General features: G+C 35.2%; 6 protein-coding genes and 1 long non-coding RNA gene across 9 annotated transcripts; 4 read left to right on the top strand and 3 right to left on the bottom strand.

Moving 5' to 3' along the window:
• Positions 1–19: 19 nt before the first annotated feature.
• On the bottom strand, positions 20–1,420 carry LOC110225720. Its single transcript, XM_021015684.1, has 2 exons — positions 1,273–1,420; positions 20–686 (listed from the first exon to the last, which is right to left on the bottom strand). The coding sequence occupies exons 1-2, from the start codon at positions 1,406–1,408 to the stop codon at positions 307–309; spliced, it is 516 nt and encodes a 171-aa protein (XP_020871343.1). The 5' UTR covers positions 1,409–1,420; the 3' UTR covers positions 20–306.
• Positions 1,421–1,574: 154 nt separating this feature from the next.
• LOC110225719 (anti-sigma-I factor RsgI2-like) lies at positions 1,575–3,192 on the top strand. The gene is made up of 2 exons (XM_021015683.1): positions 1,575–1,788; positions 2,563–3,192. The coding sequence occupies exons 1-2, from the start codon at positions 1,597–1,599 to the stop codon at positions 3,037–3,039; spliced, it is 669 nt and encodes a 222-aa protein (XP_020871342.1). The 5' UTR covers positions 1,575–1,596; the 3' UTR covers positions 3,040–3,192.
• Positions 3,193–4,616: 1,424 nt separating this feature from the next.
• On the bottom strand, positions 4,617–5,691 carry LOC110225132. The gene is made up of 3 exons (XR_002329545.1): positions 5,483–5,691; positions 5,299–5,369; positions 4,617–5,050 (listed from the first exon to the last, which is right to left on the bottom strand). It is a non-coding gene; the product is annotated as an uncharacterized LOC110225132 (long non-coding RNA).
• A 3,811-nt stretch (positions 5,692–9,502) lies between these two features.
• On the top strand, positions 9,503–11,566 carry LOC9302421 (very-long-chain (3R)-3-hydroxyacyl-CoA dehydratase 2). Its single transcript, XM_002866301.2, has 9 exons — positions 9,503–9,707; positions 9,800–9,885; positions 10,010–10,057; positions 10,147–10,235; positions 10,338–10,391; positions 10,674–10,741; positions 10,842–10,888; positions 10,972–11,069; positions 11,330–11,566. The coding sequence occupies exons 1-9, from the start codon at positions 9,649–9,651 to the stop codon at positions 11,444–11,446; spliced, it is 666 nt and encodes a 221-aa protein (XP_002866347.1). The 5' UTR covers positions 9,503–9,648; the 3' UTR covers positions 11,447–11,566.
• A 3,169-nt stretch (positions 11,567–14,735) lies between these two features.
• Positions 14,736–15,892, top strand: LOC9300727. The gene is made up of 2 exons (XM_002866300.2): positions 14,736–14,932; positions 15,004–15,892. The coding sequence occupies exons 1-2, from the start codon at positions 14,894–14,896 to the stop codon at positions 15,637–15,639; spliced, it is 675 nt and encodes a 224-aa protein (XP_002866346.1). The 5' UTR covers positions 14,736–14,893; the 3' UTR covers positions 15,640–15,892.
• Positions 15,710–18,049, bottom strand: LOC9302420 (monofunctional riboflavin biosynthesis protein RIBA 3, chloroplastic). Of its 2 annotated transcripts, none has more exons than XM_002864604.2 (6): positions 17,515–18,049; positions 17,197–17,418; positions 16,791–17,116; positions 16,569–16,698; positions 16,132–16,428; positions 15,710–16,035 (listed from the first exon to the last, which is right to left on the bottom strand). In XM_002864604.2, exons 1-6 carry the CDS (start codon positions 17,845–17,847, stop codon positions 15,826–15,828), a joined length of 1,518 nt encoding a protein of 505 aa, XP_002864650.1. In that variant the 5' UTR covers positions 17,848–18,049; the 3' UTR covers positions 15,710–15,825. The 2 variants fall into 2 exon arrangements, with proteins under 2 accessions (XP_002864650.1, XP_020866475.1); XM_021010816.1 differs by having other exon boundaries at positions 15,720–16,035; positions 17,197–17,378; positions 17,515–17,597.
• An 80-nt stretch (positions 18,050–18,129) lies between these two features.
• Positions 18,130–21,281, top strand: LOC9302419 (UDP-galactose/UDP-glucose transporter 5B). Of its 2 annotated transcripts, none has more exons than XM_021010830.1 (12): positions 18,130–18,425; positions 18,518–18,654; positions 18,754–18,867; positions 18,972–19,064; positions 19,147–19,212; positions 19,308–19,406; positions 19,511–19,590; positions 19,705–19,817; positions 20,268–20,356; positions 20,589–20,675; positions 20,768–20,836; positions 20,919–21,281. In XM_021010830.1, the coding sequence occupies exons 2-12, from the start codon at positions 18,544–18,546 to the stop codon at positions 21,030–21,032; spliced, it is 1,035 nt and encodes a 344-aa protein (XP_020866489.1). In that variant the 5' UTR covers positions 18,130–18,425; positions 18,518–18,543; the 3' UTR covers positions 21,033–21,281. The 2 variants fall into 2 exon arrangements, with proteins under 2 accessions (XP_020866489.1, XP_002866345.1); XM_002866299.2 differs by having other exon boundaries at positions 18,132–18,425; positions 18,531–18,654.
• The last annotated feature ends 1,669 nt before the right edge of the window (positions 21,282–22,950 follow it).

Genomic DNA, 22,950 nt, shown 5'->3' with positions numbered 1-22,950 from the left:
AATAAACATACAAAACTCTATCCAGAAGTGTGTCACCCTTGTGCCTTGATATAATCGAATTCCTTTTTTAAAAAGTCTTTTCCTTTAAAGATGCTGCTTTTGTAACTCGAGTCAATGTCACCACCTCCCTGAGTGAACCATATGAGGTTGGTAGTCTTCCACACATGTTTAACCAAGCCAAACGCATTCTGCAATTCTTTGTTTCTCATATTGTAAGCACTCTTTGAGACTGATGCCAACACTTTGTAACCAGTGCTTGAGATTGGTGTATGCTATGGTCAGTCTAGCAAACTCAAGTGTCAGTACCTAGAATCCTAACTGCATCAAAGGAATAATCATTCTTATTTTTTCTAGGTCAGAGCACGCGGCTTTTATTTGTTCCTTTCCAGATGATGGGCTTGATACATGAGACTGGAAACCTACACTATCTACACAGCCTGAGAAATTAAGTGATGGGCTTGATACATGTGACTGGAAACCTACACTATCTACAGCCTGAGAAATTAAGTGCTGTAACTGTAAGTATCTATTATAGTACATCGGATTGTCAACGGAGTTCTTAGCCTGAACCTGTATACAAATAGTTGAAGAAAGAGTGAAGTGTGTTTTCACAACTAATTCGTAGAATACAAACCTTTTCAAATGAGCTTGACACTCTCTCAAACCCGCTTCTGTTACTGCCAAACCTGCACCACACAACATCCAATTGCACACTCCATTACTAGGGATGCCAAAAACGCAAAGTTAAGACATCGAAAGAAAACAAAGACTATGAGGCCACATTTGGCATTTGCATATATCAGTCACATGGAAAGATCTTTTGTGTTTGTTTTTTTTTGCTGCAGACTTAAGTTTGCGAGCTGTTTTTGCGATATTATTACATTCTAAGCAGCACTTAGAAGAAAAAGCACAGAAAATCATATATTCAACATGAAATTTGGCTTTCCCAAATGAATCCAGACATATATGCCTAAGTCAAGACTCTTATCAGTTGGTGGTGTACCATCTCCTTAGGTATTAGAGACTTTTTTTTTTTATTAGCACTTGGCAAAAAAAAGTTGAAATTTTTTATTCCAACTAATCAATAGATCAAATATATCCAAATGGGTAAAACCAAAGAACTAACAAAATCCAATCGTTAATAGACTAATAGCTCAAACGATGAGCTAAGTATATGACCCTGAGTTCGACTAGAGAACTAAACTTCCTAGGAGGATAATTCCCAGTCCGAAAATAATAACTGTATAGTCTATAATAGGGAAAAGAGAGTACTCTGGAAAACTTGTGGAGGGAAAGAACGGTCATGCCTCGATTTCCCAGCCACGCTTGGCCAAATCTCACTGCTTGCAGCTGAGGAATTGCCATTGGCATAGCTGAAATAAACTATTAAGAAATCATCACTCTCCATAAACGTCACAGTGAAACGGGTGTTTTACAGAACATACTAATCTGAAGAGAGTCAAAAGAAATGACATACATAGAAGGGACTTGCACAGACCAAAACCAATCACTGGCTTCAGGGAGATAGTGTTAAAATTTCTTGAATCTCTTGAATCTTCTTCTTTCTCTCTCTCTCTCAAAATTTCTCTTCTCACAATGTCGTTGCCCCGGAACTTCGTCGCCAAAGTTATGGGAGGCGCCATGGCTGCGTTCACAACGAAGCTCTTCGTAGGAGTTTTCGTTGAGAACCAAGAGATTAAGGATAAGCATGAGCTACTCCACGAGCTCGAGGAAGCAGGAGCCTTCTTCGTCGTGCCTCCTACCTTCTTCGCTAAACCGCGACCACCGGTAAACCTCTTCCTCCGATTTTCTTTTTTTTTTCTTCTGATCGATGATGAATTGATGATCATGCTTGGTTTAAGTTTCTTGCTCGTTCAACCATCAATTGCTTGAATTCGCCATGGATATGCATCAGTAGCATCTGCTTCGATTTCGCTTTTAGATTCGGAATTTTCGATTAGGTTTTTCAATTGATGATCATGCTTGGTTTAAGTTTCTTGCTCGTTCAACCATCAATTGCTTGAATTCGCCATGGATATGCATCAGTAGCATCTGCTTCGATTTCGCTTTTAGATTCGGAATTTTCGATTAGGTTTTTCTTGCCAAATTGAAACTGTTTTGGGTAGATTTCTAATTTTTGTAAACTTAGGGCTGAGAACGCTACGCTCGTTTCAAATTTTTAATTTTGGGGGGTTTTTAGATCAATAAAAAACAGTTTGGTCAAATCGCGCAATTTGAAACTTTCAAACTCTAAATTGTATGGGCCTAATCGGATCTAGTAATCTCCTACTAATTGTATGGGCCTAATCAAACTGTAATTGTATGGGCCTAATCGAATCTAGTGATCTACTATTAATGTACCTTTTTTTTTTTTTTAATTTTAAAACGATTGTTATTTTTATTTTATTTGAATGAAAATTTGGTAAATTCGGATTTAAAGATTATAATTTATTTTTTTAATAAACTTATTTGTGTTTTTCGGATATGTTTTACCCGCTAAAAATAAATAAATAAAAAAATCTAATATTTGTGTTTTTTGTTTTGTTTTTAATTTTTTAAAAGTTTCGCTCGTGGTTTCGTGGCGCTCGGGAGCCTTCACCGTACTCGAGTCGTTCGTCTCTTTGGTCGACTCGCACGTCTTCTCTTTCCGACCTCGTTTCGCCTCCCGTTTTCTCACCCGCCTCTGCTCCTACGCCTGCACCACCTCTCGTTCTCGCACCCACCCCTGCTTCTACACCCACCTCTGCCTCTGCACCCGCCTCTGCTCCTGTGTCTGCACCACTTCTCGTTCTCGCACCCACCCCTGCTGCTGCACCAGACCTTGCTCCCGCGCTCGCACCCACCCCCGCTTCTGCACGCGCCCCCGCTTCTGCACGCGCCCCCGCTTCTGCACGCGCCCCCGCTTCTGCACCCGCCCTCGAGCCCGTACCCGCTCCCCCTCTCGCGCCCGCTTCTACCCCTGTTTCCGGTCTCACTTCCGCCCCCGCTCCCGCTCACGCCCCTGTTTCCTCCCCACCTGCCCCAGTCGTTTCCGGATAGACTCAGTTTACTTTCTTTATTTCATTTCATTCTTTCTATGATTTTCTATTTTTTTTAGAGTATTGATGTTTCTTTTTTTGTATATTTCATAGTGTCTAGAATAGAAAATGTATTGAGTTCAATTCATATAAAAGTAAAAAAGTTCGATTTACAGATGAGACACAGCATCACTTCCTTTTCTTTTTCTTTTGGTTTTTTAGTAGGAGTTTTAATACTTCAAATTTTGTGGTTTGAAAAGATTACACAAATATAAAAGTTAAACAATTCAAACAAATATGCCACATGCTACCTTAATATTAAAAAGAAAACATCCTTATTAATTTGATACATTTAACATTTCTGTTACACAAAAGAATTACAGTTTCTGTGTTGATGAACAAAAAACCAATGAATAATTGAAGATGTGATAACGCATGTACCAGAGTAGAAGCGTTGACGAAATGAAGAGCTCCAGTAGTGAGAAACTGGATTTCAGAATTCCATAGCTTGTCCTCTTATGGAGCTTACAACGAAATAGTATCACAACCAGATGTCGCCACTAACAAGTAAAGACATTCCTATCCTAAGGCAGACGGAAGTAGAAACAAAGCAACTCAAAATTCTATAATATAAAAGATCTCAATGATCATAAATACAAGTGCCAAAAAATATGTTCACAGATGTCGAATCAAACACAGTTAAAGTATACAACCACTGAGCTGATTCAGGATCACATCAATAAACTTGTTTTCGTACAGCCAAAAGAAAATTCAAGTGTAATTCTTAAAAACAAAATCAATGAGCTGAAACTTTTTAAAATCAAGTGTGCACAATCATATCTTTTTTTGCTGCAGACTTAAGTTTGCGACCTGTTTCTACATGCCTCGCTCAGCATACTTTTAGAGTCAGCAATTATGATAAAAGTATCAGCTAAAGCTAGATGTCCCAAATGCGGATTAGGGTCTGAGAAATGGATGAAGAGAAAGCCTCAAACTTTGCCACAGACAAGTTGGGAATAACAAAAAGTGTCACTTTCCCAAATGTAGAACTTTGAGTTAGAGCTCAATTCTCCAGTTATGATTTCTACAACCTGTAGAAAGATCGAGAAAACAGGACAACTATCCGCTCCGCATGATCGTGAATTCTAAAGAGACTTTTACTTACCGTCTTCGGTGTTCTTCTTGAGAAAGATAATCTTACGCTTCCACAGGTCCAGAGGATACTCTGAAGCATACCACACAACTGTTTAGCAAGATCAACACCATACAAACAGTTCCCTACAGCAAATTAACAAAAAGCGTAACCGCAGTTGTAAATACCGCTCAATAGACTATAGAAAATACGAGGTTCGCATATATTAACTTCAACCAAAGGCTTGACAGCAAATAAAACGCATTCGTCCATTCCAAAGTAGTATTTGTCAGAGTAGAAGCGTCGGCGTAATGAAGAGCACCAGTAGTGAGAAACTGGATATCAGAATCCAAGCTTGTTACTAGCAACAGAATGACAATGCCTTGCCATCAAACCCCTTTTAGTGAACATTTCAAAAGACACATACCACATTTCTACCTGGAGGTTCACTTACCCATGACTGGAGAAAGAAAGGAAATTGCCTCTTTCCTTCAGGTGTTGAAGAAAAATAATCATGACGAGATGTGAGCACTAGATCAAATCTATCGAGATGCGACCTTGGATGTTGCACCTAAGAAAACAGCGGAGAAATAACAAAATTTGGTAATGTAACCACCAACAACAAAAAAGAAGGAAAAAAAAAAACAGTTAAAGACAACAAGAAAACAGAGACTATGAGGCCATATTTGGCAATTTCATATATCATTCACAGGGAAAGATCTGCTAAAACCATCGTGGAAAACAACAAAGCCATAACAAAATGTTATTTTTCAAGGAAGAGCGTGGACTTAACCTGACCAATGAAGACATTTTCCATAGCTAGTTGTCTTATGGAGCTTACAACGAAATAGTATCACAACTAGATGCCACCACTAACAAGTAACAACGGGACAATCCTATCCTAAGGGAGACGGAAGTAGAAACAAAGAAACTCAGAATTCTATAATAAAAAAGAACTCAATGATCCATAGATATGAGTGCCAAAAATGTGTTCAGAAATGTTGAATTAAACGCAGTTAAAGAAGACAACCACTGAGCTGATTCACGATCACATCAATAAACTTGTTTTTGTACAGCCAAAAGAAGATTCAAGTGTAATTCTGAAGAACAAAACCAATGAGCTGGAAATTTGACAAGACAGAAGTATACTTGTCAAACGTACTACGAGCCATCGTAGCAATCTGCTTCGCATCAGCTACCCTCAAACACATCCGTGATTCCTACAGCCATTTTCAAGAAACAAATTACTGCCAAAAATCTCTGGTAAGGTAAGGTGTTAGTTTCACTCAAATTGAATGATCAAACAACTTGGAAACAATTTTATGTTTTATACCAGTAGCGTTAATGTAGAATCCGGCACAGGTACTTATGATAAAATGACGAATTCTTTTGTAAATAGAAATAGGAAGCCATTGAAGACAACTATTGATTCCACCTCTTGGCCTAGAGACACTTTGAACAGTGATAAACAAACTCGAAAACATTAAAAATGGATACAGTTAGACTTCGGTTCACCTATAGAAGAACACCAAAACGAATTGTGTTTTGGACAGAACTTACATAATAGAGGTGGCGATCGAAGAGGCCTAAGGATCAAACAAGACTGATGCACTGATTCTCCGCGCCGGTGCAGCCGTTCCCGATCGCAGTAAATCGTTTCACCGCGCCGTAGATACACCCCTTTGAAATTATCCGATAAACCGGTGAGTGCCAGTTCCGGTGGCTATGTTCGTTTCATCAGTGTTGAAAAGTAGAAGGCGAAGGTTCAGTGACGGTATTCAGAGATTCTTCTCTGGTTAAAGAAAATAGACCGAAACAAAAACTAACCAGCTATACCGAACCGAAGTTAAAAAAAAAAAAACAAACCCCAAATAGAAAGGGAAATGAAAGACAAACTTAAAAAAAGTGTGTTAAATGGTAAATAACCCTTAAATCAATAATTTATTCTTTGTTAAAAAAAGTTGGGTGGTTTTAGATTACACCAACTGGCCTAGGCGTGGGCGTTCGGATATTCGGGTCGGGTTCGGGTCGGGTTTTTCGGGTTCGGGTTTTTTGGGTATAGAAAACTAAGACCCGTTCGGGTATTTTAAAACTTCGGGTTCGTGTCGGGTTCGGATCGGATATTTCGGGTTCGGATTCGGGTTTACCCGAAGTATCTAATATTAAAAGTTTTGTATTCGATTCTTTGCAAAGTATTGAAAAATACTCAAAAATCTATAAAACCCAAGTATTTTTAACCGAATCTAGCCAAAAGTAACTAAAACACCCAAAAATTCTTAACATCCAAATAATTTAGGCACTTAAGTTTTTACAAGTATAAATATTACTACTGTATTATAACTATGTACTTATATTTCGAGTATGTTCGGGTACTTGTTCGGGTTAGGATTCGGGTTCGGGTTCGGATTTTCGGGTTGTGAAGTTTAGAACCCGTTCGGGTATTTTAAAACTTTGGGTTCAGATTCGGATCGGGTTTTTCGGGTCGGGGTCGGTTTGGTTATTCGGATTCGGGTAATATGCCCAGGCCTACATCTAGGTTGCATGGAATCAGAAGCGGGTACGCGGAAGCGAAGTGTTTAGAAACGTGGAAGCGATTTTTTTAGAAATTTTAGGAAGTGGGTACGTGTTGGAAGCGTATATAGAAATTCATATATATATATATATATTTATATCAGTGTTCAAGAAAGCGCTAGGCGCTAAGCGGGCGGTGACCCAGTGCCTAGCGTCTAGAACGCCTAATCGGGGCCTAGACGATTTTTAGGCGGTTTAGACGTTTATAACATAAAACATTATCAATATGATATTATATATAAAAGTTATATAAAATATCTATATAAAACTAAAAATTATGACATTATAAATAAAAATTAGATAAAATATTTATTTATATTTATATTAAACAATATATGAATATTTATAACTATATATATAAATAAAACTCTAATTGAAATTGAAAAAATACATTAAACAAGATCTATGTAATTTTAGGCGGTCAAGGCGGTTATCTAGGCGTCGGATGAGAGCCTAGCGCCTAGTCGGGGCCTAGGCGACCGCCTAGACCGCTTTTTAGAACACTGATTTATATATATAGTAAAACATTAAACATTATATAATATTAAAACATATAATTAACCACGCAAATCTAATACATAAATTTTAAATACTTCAACTACAATAAAAACCAAATAGTTTATTTTTACAATTAATAAAAATAAAATAGTTAAAAGTCAAAATTTTAGATCACTAAAATATCAATATCTATGCTCAGAACACCAAAATATTAAGTATCTATCCATGCTTTTTTATTAATTAAGTAGATAAGAGAGAGAATGATATTTTTACCATTTTACCCTTTTTCTACATCTAATTATCTGTTTTTCTTCCAAATCATCCCCTTTCCAAATCTTCTTCTTTCCTCATCGTCACCTCTTTTTCTTCACAAACAGATTTTATATATAACTCTTCATTTGGTTCATCAAATTCATCCTTTTGATATGTAACATACAATCATCACCAAATAATTCACAAAAATAGAGAGAATCTACACGAGTTTGGGATGAATTAAACTTTTAATTTGAAGAATTTAGGATGAAAATTATGGTTTTGTAATTTAAAATGAAGATGGAGAGGACGAAGATAAAGGAAATAAGGAGGAGAGAAGAAGAAGAGAAAGTGGTGAGATGATCATGGGATGGAATTGCAGGTGACAATGGAAGAAGAAGAAAATTTGGGAAAATGACGACAAAGGAGGGTACTCGAGAAGAGAAGGAGATTTTATTATTTTTTACGTCCACAATAACACATAAGTTAACCGTGATAAACAAATTATCATGATAAATAAATATGCTAATGCATAAGTTAACGATGCTAATGCATAAGTTAACTGTGATAAACAAATTATCATGATAAATAAATCTGTTAATGTATAAATTAGTGGTAATAAATATATTATTAAAATAAATAAACATTTTATTATATAAGTTAGTCGATAAAATCATATGATAAATATTTTAGTACGATAAATATAAGTTAACCATATAACTTTTAAAGTTACCGTGATACAATATGATTTATCCTGTTATTATTTTTGTTAGCGTTCACAAATAACTGAGGGTAGTTTGGGTATTAATTGGGTCAAAGGAAAGAGAACTAATTAAAAAATAAGTAGGGATAGATTTTTAATTTTTGAATCTTCTATGCATATCAATTAATATAACTCTTTTCTTAATTTCATACAATAAAATAGTTTCAAATTCCATTTTATCGATAACACATCATCAAATTCAAGTTTCTCAAAGTTTATTTAAGTCAATTATTCATTCCAATATTTTCCAAATAAATAATTTATGTCGTGGTTATTTTGCTAAGCATGATCTTTTAAAAATAAAATAAAAAACTTAGTATGCAAAAATTTTAGATTTTAAATTAGTTTTGGTTTCTTTTAATTGTAAAAAAAACTATAAAAAATAATTTCATGTTTCGTATTAATATTTGACTATCAAAATTTTTAAATGGAAACGCAAGCTTCCAAAATGGAATCGTAAGCTTCCAACGAGCTTCCAAAGTAAAATTTTTGGAAACGCTATGGAAGCGAGATTCCAAAAACTTCCAAAAGCTTCCGATTCCGACTAAGATTCCGAAGCGGGAAGCGGACCTTCGACGAAGCTTCCGTGCTTCCTAGCTTTTATCTCTTATGCCTAACTAGTTTTTTTTTATGGGTCATAGTTTTTTTTTGGATTTATCACTATCGGACTTGCGTCCTTTTGAGTTTATCTTCTTCTTGGGCTTCTATTGGACTGTCTAATGTTTGTGTTTATGTATTTGGGTTGTTCTGTTGTAATATCAGATCATTAGAAGTAGTATGGTGACTTTTGTTATATATTTTGGAATCTTGTAATACGAATGTTTGGAAAGGATACTAAAGAGAAATTTTACGTTTGTTAAGTCCAAAATTATTAATTAGTATTCAGTATAGTGTAAAATCTTAAGTTTGTCAAAATTTAATGTTTGAAACGCATAATTGATTGGGGATGTGCCTTTAATCAAGTGGTTAAGTCCACTTGACTCCGCCTTCCCACCGGAGTTCGACTCCACTAAATTGCGTTACCCCGCGTAGTAGGGATTAGCTATGGGTCGGGCCTTGTCGATCCAAAGATGTCTAAAAAAAAAAAAGCATAATTGATTTTGAACATTTTTTATTCTATTAAACTAAATTACTGTAATTGTAAAGAATTTTATGGTTTTCAAAGTTAGTAATATAAAATATAAAAAATTGTCATAGATTTTAAAATAATAATAAAAATTATTTAATTGGCCTAACCATATGTCCATATGTAGTTACTAAGTACTTACTACTGTACGAGTGACTCATGGCCACACAAAGTAGTGACGTCACTCGAATCTTAAATCCGCCGTCAAAAATGCTACTCAGACGAAGTAACCACCAACCACTACTCGAGCCGCCGTCGATCAACCAAGATCGAGATATCTTAATCGGAGATGTCGCCGTTCTTGAAGTTTTATCTCTTCACTTACAATTTTCTCCAAGCTTCTGCATGGTATCTTACTCTTTCTCTCCTTCCTCGTTTTCACTCTCTTGCCATTTTCTTCGTTTAGTTTCATCAGATTTGTGTTGTGTTGTTCTCGGTAGGACGATTTCGCTTCTGAATATACTTAACAGCTTTTTATCGAACAAGACGATTAATGTTGCGTACGCTTCTGCTGGATACTTGATTAGTGAGTAGACATTTCGTGTTTTATTGTACTTTATCGATTTTATCTCAAGCTTTTGGCTAAAAGTCTACTCCAAAGTTTGATTGATGATTTCTGAAAATGATCTCTGTTGTTATGATTCGTTCAGGTGTGTTTCAAACTGTTGCTGTTCTTGAAGTTCTTCATGGAGCTATAGGTAATATTGGAATGTGTTTGATGTTTTGTTCCTTTTTATATGAATTATGAATTGAAACAGTGATTGATTCATTCTCTGTGAAAATTAAGGAATTGTCCCTAGTGGGTTCTTGTCTCCACTGATGCAATGGAGTGGAAGAACCCATTTCATATTGGCTATTGTTGGACAGATCAAGGAGGTTTGTGTGGTTTTTACTCTTTAGAGCGTGTTACTCGTAAGCAAAACAGTTTTCAGAAAAGTCTAGCTGTGTGATTCTGTTTTTTTACATTCATCTTTTTAGGTCCAGGATTCGCCGTGGCTGTCATTAACACTTGTGGCTTGGTGTATCGGCGAGGTGAGTTTGATCTTCACATGTCTATTAAAGCTTTACAAACAATAAGACAGAGAAATACTAATGACAAGTTTGTGGCAATTGAATAGAAACATGTTAGTTATCTCAATGTTCTGGTCTGAGAGATGTCTGCGAGACCTTTGAACATACATTAGCAGTGTTTAGAATAGATCGAGAGAATTTTTTTAATAGCAGAATGGATTACTGTCTAGGTGGTTAATGATGTTATATACAACTAGCTGTATACCACCAAATGTGTTAGCTGAGTGATGTATTTGGATGTAGATGATCAGATATCCTCACTATGCTTTTACTTGCCTCGGTAGTTGTCCCTATTGGCTAACCTATCTCAGGTATTGCATCATACTTTATCTATTGTTTTGAACTGAAACATTCCCTATCACAGAATTTATTTCGAGTTGAACGCATTGCATAATATGTTTTACTATCCAGGTACACGGGATTCATCATCATCTATCCAACGGGACTAGTAGGCGAATGTGAGTGTTTTAAAGTGTATATGTATTACTCATTTGCTCTGGAGCTAGAATTCTTCTTGTTGATATAGACCATGTTTCTGCAGTGTTGATCATGTACAAAGCGCTTCCATATGTTAAAGAAACGAATCTTTACGTGAAATTCTTCTCTGTTTTCCCCTTCAGTTACTACGATTTCCTTTGGGTATGTTCATTGCTTCCTTCTTCTTTTTCACCTTCAACAAAACCCTTTTGGCTTAAGTATCGTTTAAGGAGATGAGTCCTAATGAAGTTGTGCACGTTATGTTTTAAGCAGCGTTTTTTGGATTCTGTTTCAGAAAAACGTCTATATTCTTAATCTTCATGGTCTCAGATTAACTAATAAACCAATGATTTCTTCTTTAGATATCATCATTAGCATTTTCCAATAATCATTTTGATCTTTCCATGTCAATTTTATTCCAGGACGTCCTCTTGGTGTACCCATTCCTTTGGTTGAAGCTTTATCTCCAGCTTTTCAAACAAAGAAAGTCTAAGCTTGGAAAATCGGAGAAGCTTCACGGCAAGAGAAAGAGAATGTGAAGCCCATTCAATCTTACATATGTATCTCTCATCTTTGATTCTGTGCACTAACTTGTTCCCAAAATACTATTCGATCTTTCAAATAATTAATCTGTGTGATTTACCACCAGGCTTCAAGTATCATTTGAGGTTACCCAGAGAAGAAGAACAAAGTGAACAACCAACAGAAATCCAGATACAGAGTTTTAAACCAACTTTCACACATTTGATTCGCAATATTCTGGTCAAAACAACCATATAAACTGAAAATTTTTGTTGGCACAAAGCTTCTTAGTTTCAAGACCAAAGTTTAATTGGACTAATTACAGTATAATGGGTTGATTATTGAGCCATTATCTATTCACCTACTAGACTCAACTAAAACCACATAAAGTTTCGTATTCAGTCAAACTAGTTAGTTATTATTTTGGTTTTTGGACGAAGACCCAATTATTTTCCTTCTATCTTAAATTTAATGAAAAACAAAAATGCTTTCCTCTGCTGCAGCTTTTAAGTACCAGTCAACTACTCGTGCACCTCAAGGTATGTGTTCGCAATTAATACCCAAAAATGCTCTATCAATACAGAAATTTTAGAGAAAAAAAAAAAAAGTATTCAAACCCTTGGACCGACTTTAATTCTGGTGGAGTTGTTAAAAAGTTCTCTTATTTATTGGCCGGAACCAGCCATGAAAATAACGAAACTTGTCATTATTCTCTTACAAAATTTATTATCAATTACTGTGTAAATGGTTTTGATCTGTGATCTAGTGACAATCAGCAACACTAAAAAAAGCAGTAAAGTTTTGTCAAGACTCTAATGGTCAAACCAAAAGATCATATCAAGCAACGTTTTTGCTAATACTAAATCAAGAGAAATAAATTATGTATGGAATAAAGAGTAAAAAAATTATTTATGGAACATAGTTTCGGTAGATGAAATCGTTCTAATAGTCAATCAAATGTGGTTAGAGACTGAACCATCCGACAGCAAAAATTTGGTTGAAACAGAAAGCAAATTGTGCCAACTGTTTTGGACCATGACCATTCTAAAAATGGAACGATTAATCGGTAGGAGGGTCGAGAAAAGTAAATTTACGACAAAACATTTGAAGATATATTCAAATTGATTCGATTTGATAGTCAAAGCATTTAGACGAATCAAGTCGACTTGTAGATGAATCATTCACAAGTGAAGACACGTGTAATAGTTTTCAATTTAAGGTCTAAGTCATGAAAGACGAGTGTTGTCTATACATGACTTGTACTTGTTGCTATGTGCCGTCCAAGAAAATGCCAAATCACGAGTTCCATAAGTTTGATAGGCCAACTAAAATTTATTGTTAATGCATCAGTATAGCTAATATAGTTAATTTGTTGGGTTTTGTATATAGATTAGGATTTACAAGTCTTAAGGACTCTCTGTTTGTCATTTTATGGTATGTGTTTTATTCACTTCTCTGTAAAATTTGTATAAGAATATTTTTAGTAAAAAAATCTTTTTTTGGTTAAGTTCATTAATGCAGGTTTTCTCAAGTCTTTTTATTTGTGGAATACTAGCTACCTAGTGTATACGTAGTGCAAAACTGCAAATGGTTCAATTTTCTTTCTATATATAGTATACCATTAAAGTTTCCTCTATAGGAATATATCATAAATTTTGCATGAACTCATAAGAGTAAGAGGCAATATATTAAGCTAAGTAAATTGATTATTTTATAAGTGTATAAGAAAATATGAGTTATAACAAGACTCAAGAGTCAAAGTTTATGTATATGCATGCTTTAAGAAGAGTAACGTCATAAAGCAAATTTTGCGCCGTGAGCCGTCTAAGTAAAAATTATATATTTGAAGTGGTGTAATATATAATTTTTTTTTCTTAAAAATAACATTGAAATTCATACCACGAAGCTCGATAAAATGTTTTGTATAATAGTGGTTTTGAGTATTATGTGCGTAAAGAATATTTGCATGAAAATGAAATAGAGTGTACGATCTAATTTAAAGCTAGCTGATGTAATGAATAAAAATATAAGTATCGTGGGAAAAACAAATTATGCCACATTAAGATTTTAAATATATTTCTTGGGCAGTCCACAAACCAATCTAGTACAAGTATTAATTAAGTTACATACAAACAAAAATACATATGTAACCAAAATATACTGCGACCTAAATTGGACTTGTCTGAATTTACCTATCTTTTTGTAAGTTTGTTCACGAGAATCCGCTGCAATTATTGGGTAACTAAATGAAAATACTGTGTTTGGGAATGTGTAACAAGTCAATTCAATATATTATTATCAAAGGCAATTATATTTCTCAAATCCTTTTTCTCTTAATTGTGATTTACAATTTCTAAGCCTTATGATTAGTTTAATTTGTAGCTTTTAATCTTGTTTAGTCGTCTCACGAAAGAAATTTGGAATTTTATTAGTTTATTATATAGTTTGAATAAAAAAAGACTCCTTTTGACGTCTACTAAACGAAGACTTCCACTTTTTTCCTCCATAGTCACAGACTCACAGTGATACTTCCATTATCATTATAAAATTTTATTTAGCTCATGTCATGAAAAAGATAATGATAATGGAACCATACTGTGAGTCTGTGACTATGCATTATTGATGGAATTTTTTTTTTTTCCTAAGCTGATTTGATGCATTGTTAATTTTAAAGAAAATATAACATTTATTTACCAATCTCAGAAAATTTAGAACAATTGATTATAAATGTATCGTTTTTTGTGATTAATAATTTGCAAAATTTTAAACCAATAGTAATCAATAACTATTTTTCAATCATACAATTTATTATTACTAACTAAATTAAAATGTATAAAAAGCCTAATATTTGTATTTTCTTGCAACAATTTTTTTCTTTCTAGAATTTGAATTAAGGAACCAAGAGAGTAATAATGACTGTTAGTAATATTATAATGTTTACAAAAATTTAATGACTAAAGAAAAGATAAGATTCTTAGTACTATATATACGGTAAAAACTTGACAACATCAATAATTTAAAAATAGCCCTGCGTATAGTATATGGCATATATATGCATATAGTTTTGAGAAATTTAAAATATGCAAAAACAATTAGTTTAATACTTAGTGTTTCTTACTTTTTTTTTTGTCGGCAAAGTTTCTTAAGATAATTAAATCAAAGTTTTTTTTTTTGTTTAGTTAATTAACTAAATGAAGGTTCAATCATCCACTGTACATTTTTATTTCCTTCTCTTTGTCACATGGGCTAACGACTTTTGAAAGGACCATTGAAAAAGAACTGATTTTTTTTCTCTTTTTTTTGTTGATATTAAAAAAAAAAACTTCTAAAAATCAAACAAAGCACTGATATTTTACATTGATTACATTTGTATATGCATGTACTATATATAGGTTCCAAGCAACCACTATAAAGGATCATTATTAGTCTTGAAACAGAGTATAACAAAACACACACATTGATCAATGGATGTCTTATATTCTTCTAACTGGCTTCATCAAGAGGTATCATCATCATTATCATCATAATCTTTTAATTTATTCATACGAATTCTTAATATATTTTTGAAACGCAGAGCATTGATGAGATGAGGCAGAATCTACAGAGCACTCTGTTCGAACTAGAGACACTGAAAATGGAAGCTAATGAGAAATCAAAAACACACAGAGAAGAAGTGAACCAACTTCTCAATCTCCTCAAATTCACTCAACAAGAACGAGACGAAGCTAGACAACAACTATCCCAATTCATCTTCCAAAACCCTACTTCAAGAAGCACCACTGAATCAAACAGCTTCTCTCAAGATGTATCTTCTTCTTCTTCCTCAGAACTCTCCAGCTTCCTCAACGTCAATCCTCAGCCGTTGATGAATCTTGAAGTTCCAACGGCTCATAATCATCATCAGCTTGATCCTCTAGACGTTCTTGTGATGGGGAAAGCTTTTCCAGAAACGGGAAAGCTTTTGAAAGCGGTGGTTGAAGCTGGACCGCTTCTTCAAACGCTTCTTTTGGCAGGACCGCTACCAAAATGGATCAACCCACCGCCTCAAACGCAGCGTTTTGAGTTACCTTCTCTCTCGTTTAGAGGGTCCGAGGTTGATAGTAAATGTGATTCTCTGACGTGTTCTGGTTCGGTTAATAGTATTGGGTTCGGTTCGAGTTTGGTTATCGATCAATCAATGCTAACCGGAAAGAGGCAGAGATTAGAGTAGCGAATCGATCATTTTACAAGATTCTAATTTCTAAAAGCAGTTTTGTAAGTTGGGTGATTATATTTGTCCCTTCTATATAAAACTATAATTCCAGAAAAAAGTAATTTATGGTTGATGATTACATAAGAATGAATCAATTTATAAATACAAAATTCAAAAGTGTTCGTTTCTATCAAAGGCTTTTGGTCAAGCCAAAGGCTGATCGTTGTTATCAGAGATATAAATGTGACCCATCTTCTTGCGTTTGGTCTCCATATATCTTCTGTTCTCCTTGGTGATTGGTGTCACCACCGGCACACGGCCAACTACAGCGAGTCCGTACCCTTTCAGACCGGTGAACTTTGCGGGGTTATTCGTCATCAGTCTCATTGTTCTTACTCCTATGTCTCGAAGCATCTACATTGGGCCATTCCAAAACCAATAAAATTTAGAGAAAGTAATTGTATATCGATCAATGGCTATGAGTTAGCTGTAAAATGTAACTAAACCAACCTGAGCACCGATACCATATTCACGAGAATCAATGGATAGGCCCAGTTCAACATTGGCCTGAACAGTGTCGTGTCCTTCGTCCTGCAAGTTATAAGCTCTAAGCTTGTGACCAAGGCCAATGCCTCTTCCTTCGTGGCCACGAAGATACACAACGACTCCTCTTCCCTCTTTCTCGATTAGCTCCATGGCTAAATCTAATTGGTTTCCACAGTCACACCGCGCTGAGCCAAAAATGTCCCCGGTTAGGCACTCTGAATGCACTCGTACCAGAATGTCCTCACCATTTCCGACATTTCCCTGGTCACGATTCAGACAGAAACAAACATGAGAATGGTATTAGAATCGAATCTTTAGCAGTCCGGTTATCCAGTTGGTAGTTCTGAGATGACACCAATGCAAATTGATCAAGATTTTGAAGCAAGTGGTGCTTGATTTACCTTAACGAGGGCAATATTTTCGGTTCCATCGAGTTTAGATCGATAACAATAAGCTTGGAAAAGACCCCATTTGGTAGGCAAACGAGACACTGTGATTCTCTCCACAAGCTTATCGCGCTTTCTTCGATATCTACGAGTACATCAAGCTAATCAAAGTTTAGCAGATTTACTTGTTTCCAGAGTTATCTATCTTCTCAACACATAGTCTTCTTCTTCTCTAACCTGATTAGATCAGTCAACGATACAATGGGAATGTCGTGTTCTGTAGCAAGCTTTTTCATATATGGTAGTGAAGCCATTGACCCATCTTCTTGATCAAGAATAGCTGAAAGAACAGAGACAGGACGTAAACCAGCCAATATCATTAGATCCACTGAAGCTTCAGTGTGACCAGCTCTCCTTAAAACTCCACCATCTCTGTACTTGAGAGGGAATACATGACCAGGCCTCCTGAAATCATCTGGTTTAGCTTCCAGAGACGAAAGTGCAAGAACCGTCATCGCCCTGTCTGAAGCTGATACTCCAGTTGATGTTCCGGATTTTGCATCCTGTCACCAAGAAATTTACCAGAACTCAGAAGCAATGAAACCATCTTAAGAATTATATATGTTCCTGCTAATCTCGTTACCACAGTGACCGTGAATGTTGGAGCAGAGGAGTCTTCGTCTTCCATTTCAGGTGACATGAGTGTAAGGCTTAATCTTTCAAGGTCTTCTTTCTTCATCCCAACTGAGACAATCCCAGAACCATTCTTAATCAGAAAGGCTATGTCTTTTGGACTCGTTAGAGTTGCCGCCATAATCAGATTCCCTTCAACATCCCCATTTTCATCGTCAACAACGATCACAAACTGAACGTAAGTGATATTTTTTAGTAAGACCGAATCTATACAACTGAAAAAAGAGATAATAATCAATGGTCTTCAAGAAAATCCCAAAGAACAAACCTTTCCTTTGCGTAAAGTTTGCAGAGCAAATTCAATAGAGGAATAACCTTGAGAAGGACAATCTGGATCACCCTCTGCGTCACTCACAAAGAAATCATCAGTCTCAGGTGTGATTTCCGCGTCAACAGAATCAAACAACGACTCGTCGGTTCCTCTCAGAGGACTTTCATCAAACACGTTGCGATCACTATTCTCACTAGCCTTGATATTCCAACGTGAACCATCAGTCAATCTCCAGCAAGTATTAGCAAACCTAGGAGACCTATACGAGCCATTGATGAAGCTGTGAGCGAAAAAGATTCGAGGATGATGATATAAAGCAGAATCCATCATCTACGTAATGAAACATATATATCTTTCTTCGTACGACTCGCTCGGCTTCTCTTCTCCTTGGAGTTGTTTTCAACACAAAACCGAAATCTGAAAATTTAAGAATTTCAGACATTTTTTTAAGGCTGGAAGAAAAAAATCAAGACCACCAGTTTAAGATTTATGATTTATCTTCTTTCGTCGTCATCGTACTAACTAAGTGGTGCTTCTTTGGGGCCACACGTTCGTTGATCGCGAAGAAAAACTATTTAACATAAACGGAAACCCTCTGGCTTGTGTGGAAGGTTTTGACCTTTGTCTTGTTGCTGACGTGGCGGATACTTAGAAAACATCAACGAACAGAACTTTAAAAAGGGCGGAAATAAAGGAAAAGAGAAAGAGAGAAAGAGGACGGTGGAGGAGCAAATCGGATCGAGACGGTGAAGTCGACGGAGAAGTCGCCGGAGATTTTATTACGGTTTCTAATCTGTTTATAAAAGGAGAGAGAGTGAGAATTAAAGAAAAGTTTTCTCCGATCTCATCGGATCAGCCGTTGTATTCTTACCAATCCGTCGTCTAGCTTGAAATCTCTGAGCTCAAAGGTGTATTACAGTCACTAGTAACTGTGATTTCGCACGCTTACATTACGAATCAGAGCTTGTATTGTGTGATTAGATTGGTTAATTTATTGTAGGTTTTGTGTTCAGAGGTGGATGGTCCATGGCTGAGCCGGAAACAGTAAACGGAGGAGTGAAAGAGAACAAATTATGGAAAGGAGTATTCGCAGTTTCCGGCATTATGTCTACTCTTGTAATCTATGGTGTTCTTCAGGTCTGTCTTGTTTTCTCTGTGAAATCTCTTCCCTTTCTTCTCTTTGTATGATTAGAAGTTTTTGTTTTTTTTTTTTGTTTTGTGTTTGTGATTTTGTAGGAGAAGATAATGAGAGTTCCTTATGGAGTGAACAAAGATTATTTTAAACACTCTTTGTTTCTTGTTTTCTGCAATCGGCTCACTACATCAGCTGTCTCTGCTGGTGCTTTATTGGTAAACTAGCCAAAAAAGACAAACCAACTTTGTGTTTGTATTCATACTTATTTGCCAAAGTTTTAAAGAACCCTTTTTTTGGGGTTTTTTTTTTTAATTTGTAGGCAAGCAAGAAAGTTTTGGATCCTGTAGCTCCGGTTTATAAATATTGCCTTATATCAGTGACTAACATCTTAACCACAACATGCCAATACGAGGTTGGATTTTAATCTTAAATGTATGAACTTTTGTATGTCTACTTTTATAATTATTGGTTTTACTAATCTGTAATGCTTCCAGGCTCTCAAGTATGTGAGCTTCCCTGTCCAAACTCTTGCAAAATGTGCTAAAATGATACCAGTAATGGTAAGTTGTAACATTCTTTTTTTTTTTTGGTATGAGATGGAAACTCATGTGTTTGAGTTTAGCATCCACCATTCTTATATCTGTGCTCTGTGTAGGTGTGGGGAACGCTTATTATGCAGAAGAAGTATAAGGGATTTGACTATTTAGTGGCTTTTCTGGTGACCCTTGGCTGCTCTGTCTTTATTCTTTTTCCGGTATAAACCTCTCTATACTCATTACCCAATCAAAGGCTTCGGTTACTTAGACTATCACATTTACCATGAACATCATGTTTGTTTTATGTAAATCTGAGCTGTAGGCAGGAGACGATGTTAGTCCGTACAATAAGGGAAGGGAAAATACTGTTTGGGGTGTTTCCCTTATGGCTGGTTATCTTGGGTATGTGTATCCTTGTTACTCGTTCCACTGTTTTTGCGATTATACTGAGATTTTGTTGTCTGGTTTTAAAACTAGGAATCTTGATTGTGTATTTGGTAATTGACTCACTAACAGGTTTGACGGCTTTACAAGCACATTCCAAGACAAGCTCTTTAAAGGATATAATATGGAGATACATAACCAAATATTCTACACAACACTTTGTTCTTGTGTTTTGAGTTTCACAGGTGAGAATCTTACTTGTTTCTGCAATCTTTAATATAAGAGTCGCATTCTTTTCTATGGACACTGGACCATTAATCGTTTTCCTTTGTGGGTTCGTTTCGGCTGGTCCTAGGAAAATTCTTTAGAAAGAAGGCTTTTCTTTGTTTATTTTGTTTTAGTTATATATCTGGGCTCAATTTATTTTGACTTTTAGACCTCTGCAATGACAACTGATTCAATCTTCAGCTGATGATTATTAGGCTAAAGTGAGGTTTTATGTTAGTGATATCAACATGTTATTAGTTGCAATTTTTTTTAAGATTTCTCTGTTTCTGAGTGTGTTTCTCAGAGTCAGATTTCATCTCTTCTGCATAAAAACCTTAAACCTCAGTGCTTAAATCTTAAAAAGAAGATCACAATGTGGTCAATTATTCTCTATCCTTACCATTATGTAAATCTTATCGTTGATGTAGGACTTATATTGCAAGGGCATTTACTATCAGCTATAGATTTTGTTTCTCTGCATAGGGATTGTTTACTCGACATCGCTCTGCTTTCTACGGTTAAGTTTAAGTTTCCTCTATCCTTCTACTTTATCATTACATTACCATGTTGTTTTTTGTCCAAATTAGCTGGTTGCATTTTTGTAGTCTAATAATAGGTCACAAGAGGCGTGTATACAAATCCATGATTATATAATCGAAACAAAAGGCTTTGATGACATTTCATGATACAATCTTCCTCTCTTGTTTCTTTGTTTACCACTGAACTTACCAGGGACTGATAATGTGCAGGTTGCAACAGCAAGCCAGTTCTTCATTTCGTACACAATTAGGACATTTGGTGCTCTAACATTTGCTGCAATCATGACGACCAGACAGGTATAGAGCAAACTCGATCTCAATCCAACTAATCTGTCTTAATAACTGACAACATGATCCATTTATAATCCAACTAATCTGTCTTAATAAAGCTTGCAAGCATCATGCTCTCATGCATTTGGTTTTCTCATCCTCTTAGCTGGGAGCAATGTATCGGATCGGTATATTTTCGATCCTTTTTACAATTTTTGGAACTTTATGTTATACTTTTGACTCTTTGACTAACGGAATTCGCTCGATCAGGTCATCGTTTTCGGGTCTTTATACGCGAAAAACTTACTGAACAACAAGAAAAAATCACAAACGCAACCACCGCCTCCAGAACTTCCGCAGTACGAAAAGGCTGAGGGCCCTTAAGAAGGAATATTTAACACCACTGAAGGTTTTTGCTCTTGATATAACCCTCAGAACAAAACAGAACTAGCCGTTAGGAAACTGAAATTAGCATTCATATAGACTCTTTGTATTTGTTTCATCTCTTTGAAATTTTGTTGAATCTCGTGTAGATTTGATGATCTTAGAAAAAAGAAAACTGAATCCAAATTTAAATGAACCAAAAACTGATCCACAGCCTAAATTTATGTAAAAGTAAAGGACTCGAGCTCATCTTTTATTTTATATACAAGTTTTCTTTTTGAATTGGTGCAATTTTTAGATACCATAACTGAAAGATTAAAAAGTGGTTGTAGTTGGTTAGAATTTCTGACGTTAGCCTTTGAGATAATCCGATTGACTCCCAACAGCAAGACTTTCCCTTTTTATCACTTTTTTGTGTTTACTTTAAAATTTACCTATTTTGTATTTCTAGCATTTTAATATTCTTCAATAAATTTTAAATTCTAAATATTAAATTCTAGCAGTAACAAAATGTACCTGGTCATCATCAGAAGAATAGTTCAAAGAAGAAAGAGAGAGAAGAAACTGATCTTGTAAACATTATAATAAGGTCTTCTCTCACATTTTTTTTAATGGTGACGGTATCAGTCTTTTATATATATATATATATATATATATATATATATATATATATATATATATATATATATAGTGGACCTATTCTTAGTTTCTACACATACTTGAATACTTCAAACGAAGAGATAACCCTAAAGAAAATTTCTTTAAGTTTCAATTGATAAGAATTTGGTTGTTAATGGTAATCATTGAAACGTTAGCTGATTAACTACTGCATATAAAAAGATTGTACGTAAGTTTCTGCAGAAACTGAAAATATTAATCAAATTGTGTGTATAAATTTAGAATACTGATCGAGTTTGCTTTTTATTGCTATGGTTCCTCCCTCGTTTTTATAAGTTTACTTATTTGATCATAAAGATGAACCAAAAACAATAAACGAAGACGTTTTCTTATGGAAGTTATAAATTCGTAACTATATATAAGACGACGTCAAAACGAAAGGTCCAAAATTCACACCTTGGACAAAAATAAATATTCAAAAACAATTAATATCGTCATCACAGATTCGTTAAATATATAAAAAAATTATATTTTGGTCTTCAGATCAGAAACTAATATCAAAAGAAAGCTCATATAAGCAATATTTTGCGTGACCAAGTTTCGTTCAACTCATAATTGCTAATTCAAAGTCAAACCGGTGCGTATATAAGGAAGGTGTTACCTACATAAGCTACGTAATCTAATTAAATACCTACATGGCTAGTTACGTAGTTCTTATTCATACACACATGTGTGATGTGTGCATAGTCGCGATGAAAATTCATGTGTCATTTAGTATGTAACTATGTATATAATTTCAAAACTGATGAATAAATAGTAGGACTATATAACTAAACTAATCTATGTACACATACACGGTAGTTTCCTTACTTACATTGTATACGTTGTCATGAAAGTGAGAAATTAATCTTCAACATCATGTATAGAAAAACACTCAACTTAGGTTTATATATGAATGAAATATACTCAAAATTAATGATGCATGCCAAGTATGAAATCAGTCTAAGTATCATATGTACAATATGGATGGTGTTTTTTGGAAAGATGACTATGAAACACGTGGTTTGGAATGGATCTTATACCCATAGAATGGGTGATCGACCTTTCTAGACCTTAATGAGAAAATATATCTCAGGCAACACAATAGACGTAATGCTTAGATTATGACGAATTCAGTGGGATATATGGTTGTATAGTGTTAAACTCGGAAGTTTAGTAGGCATTGCCTCTGAGTTACAAATGCCGCTTTAAACCACCTAAATAAACTCATATAACCAATCGGATTGTGCTGCCAAACTCA

This window comes from Arabidopsis lyrata (genome assembly GCF_000004255.2).
Source record: "Arabidopsis lyrata subsp. lyrata unplaced genomic scaffold ARALYscaffold_8, whole genome shotgun sequence".
Lineage (NCBI taxonomy): Eukaryota > Viridiplantae > Streptophyta > Magnoliopsida > Brassicales > Brassicaceae > Arabidopsis > Arabidopsis lyrata.
Note: the sequence above shows the minus strand (reverse complement) of the source record. Positions and strands in the feature narration are given on the sequence as shown.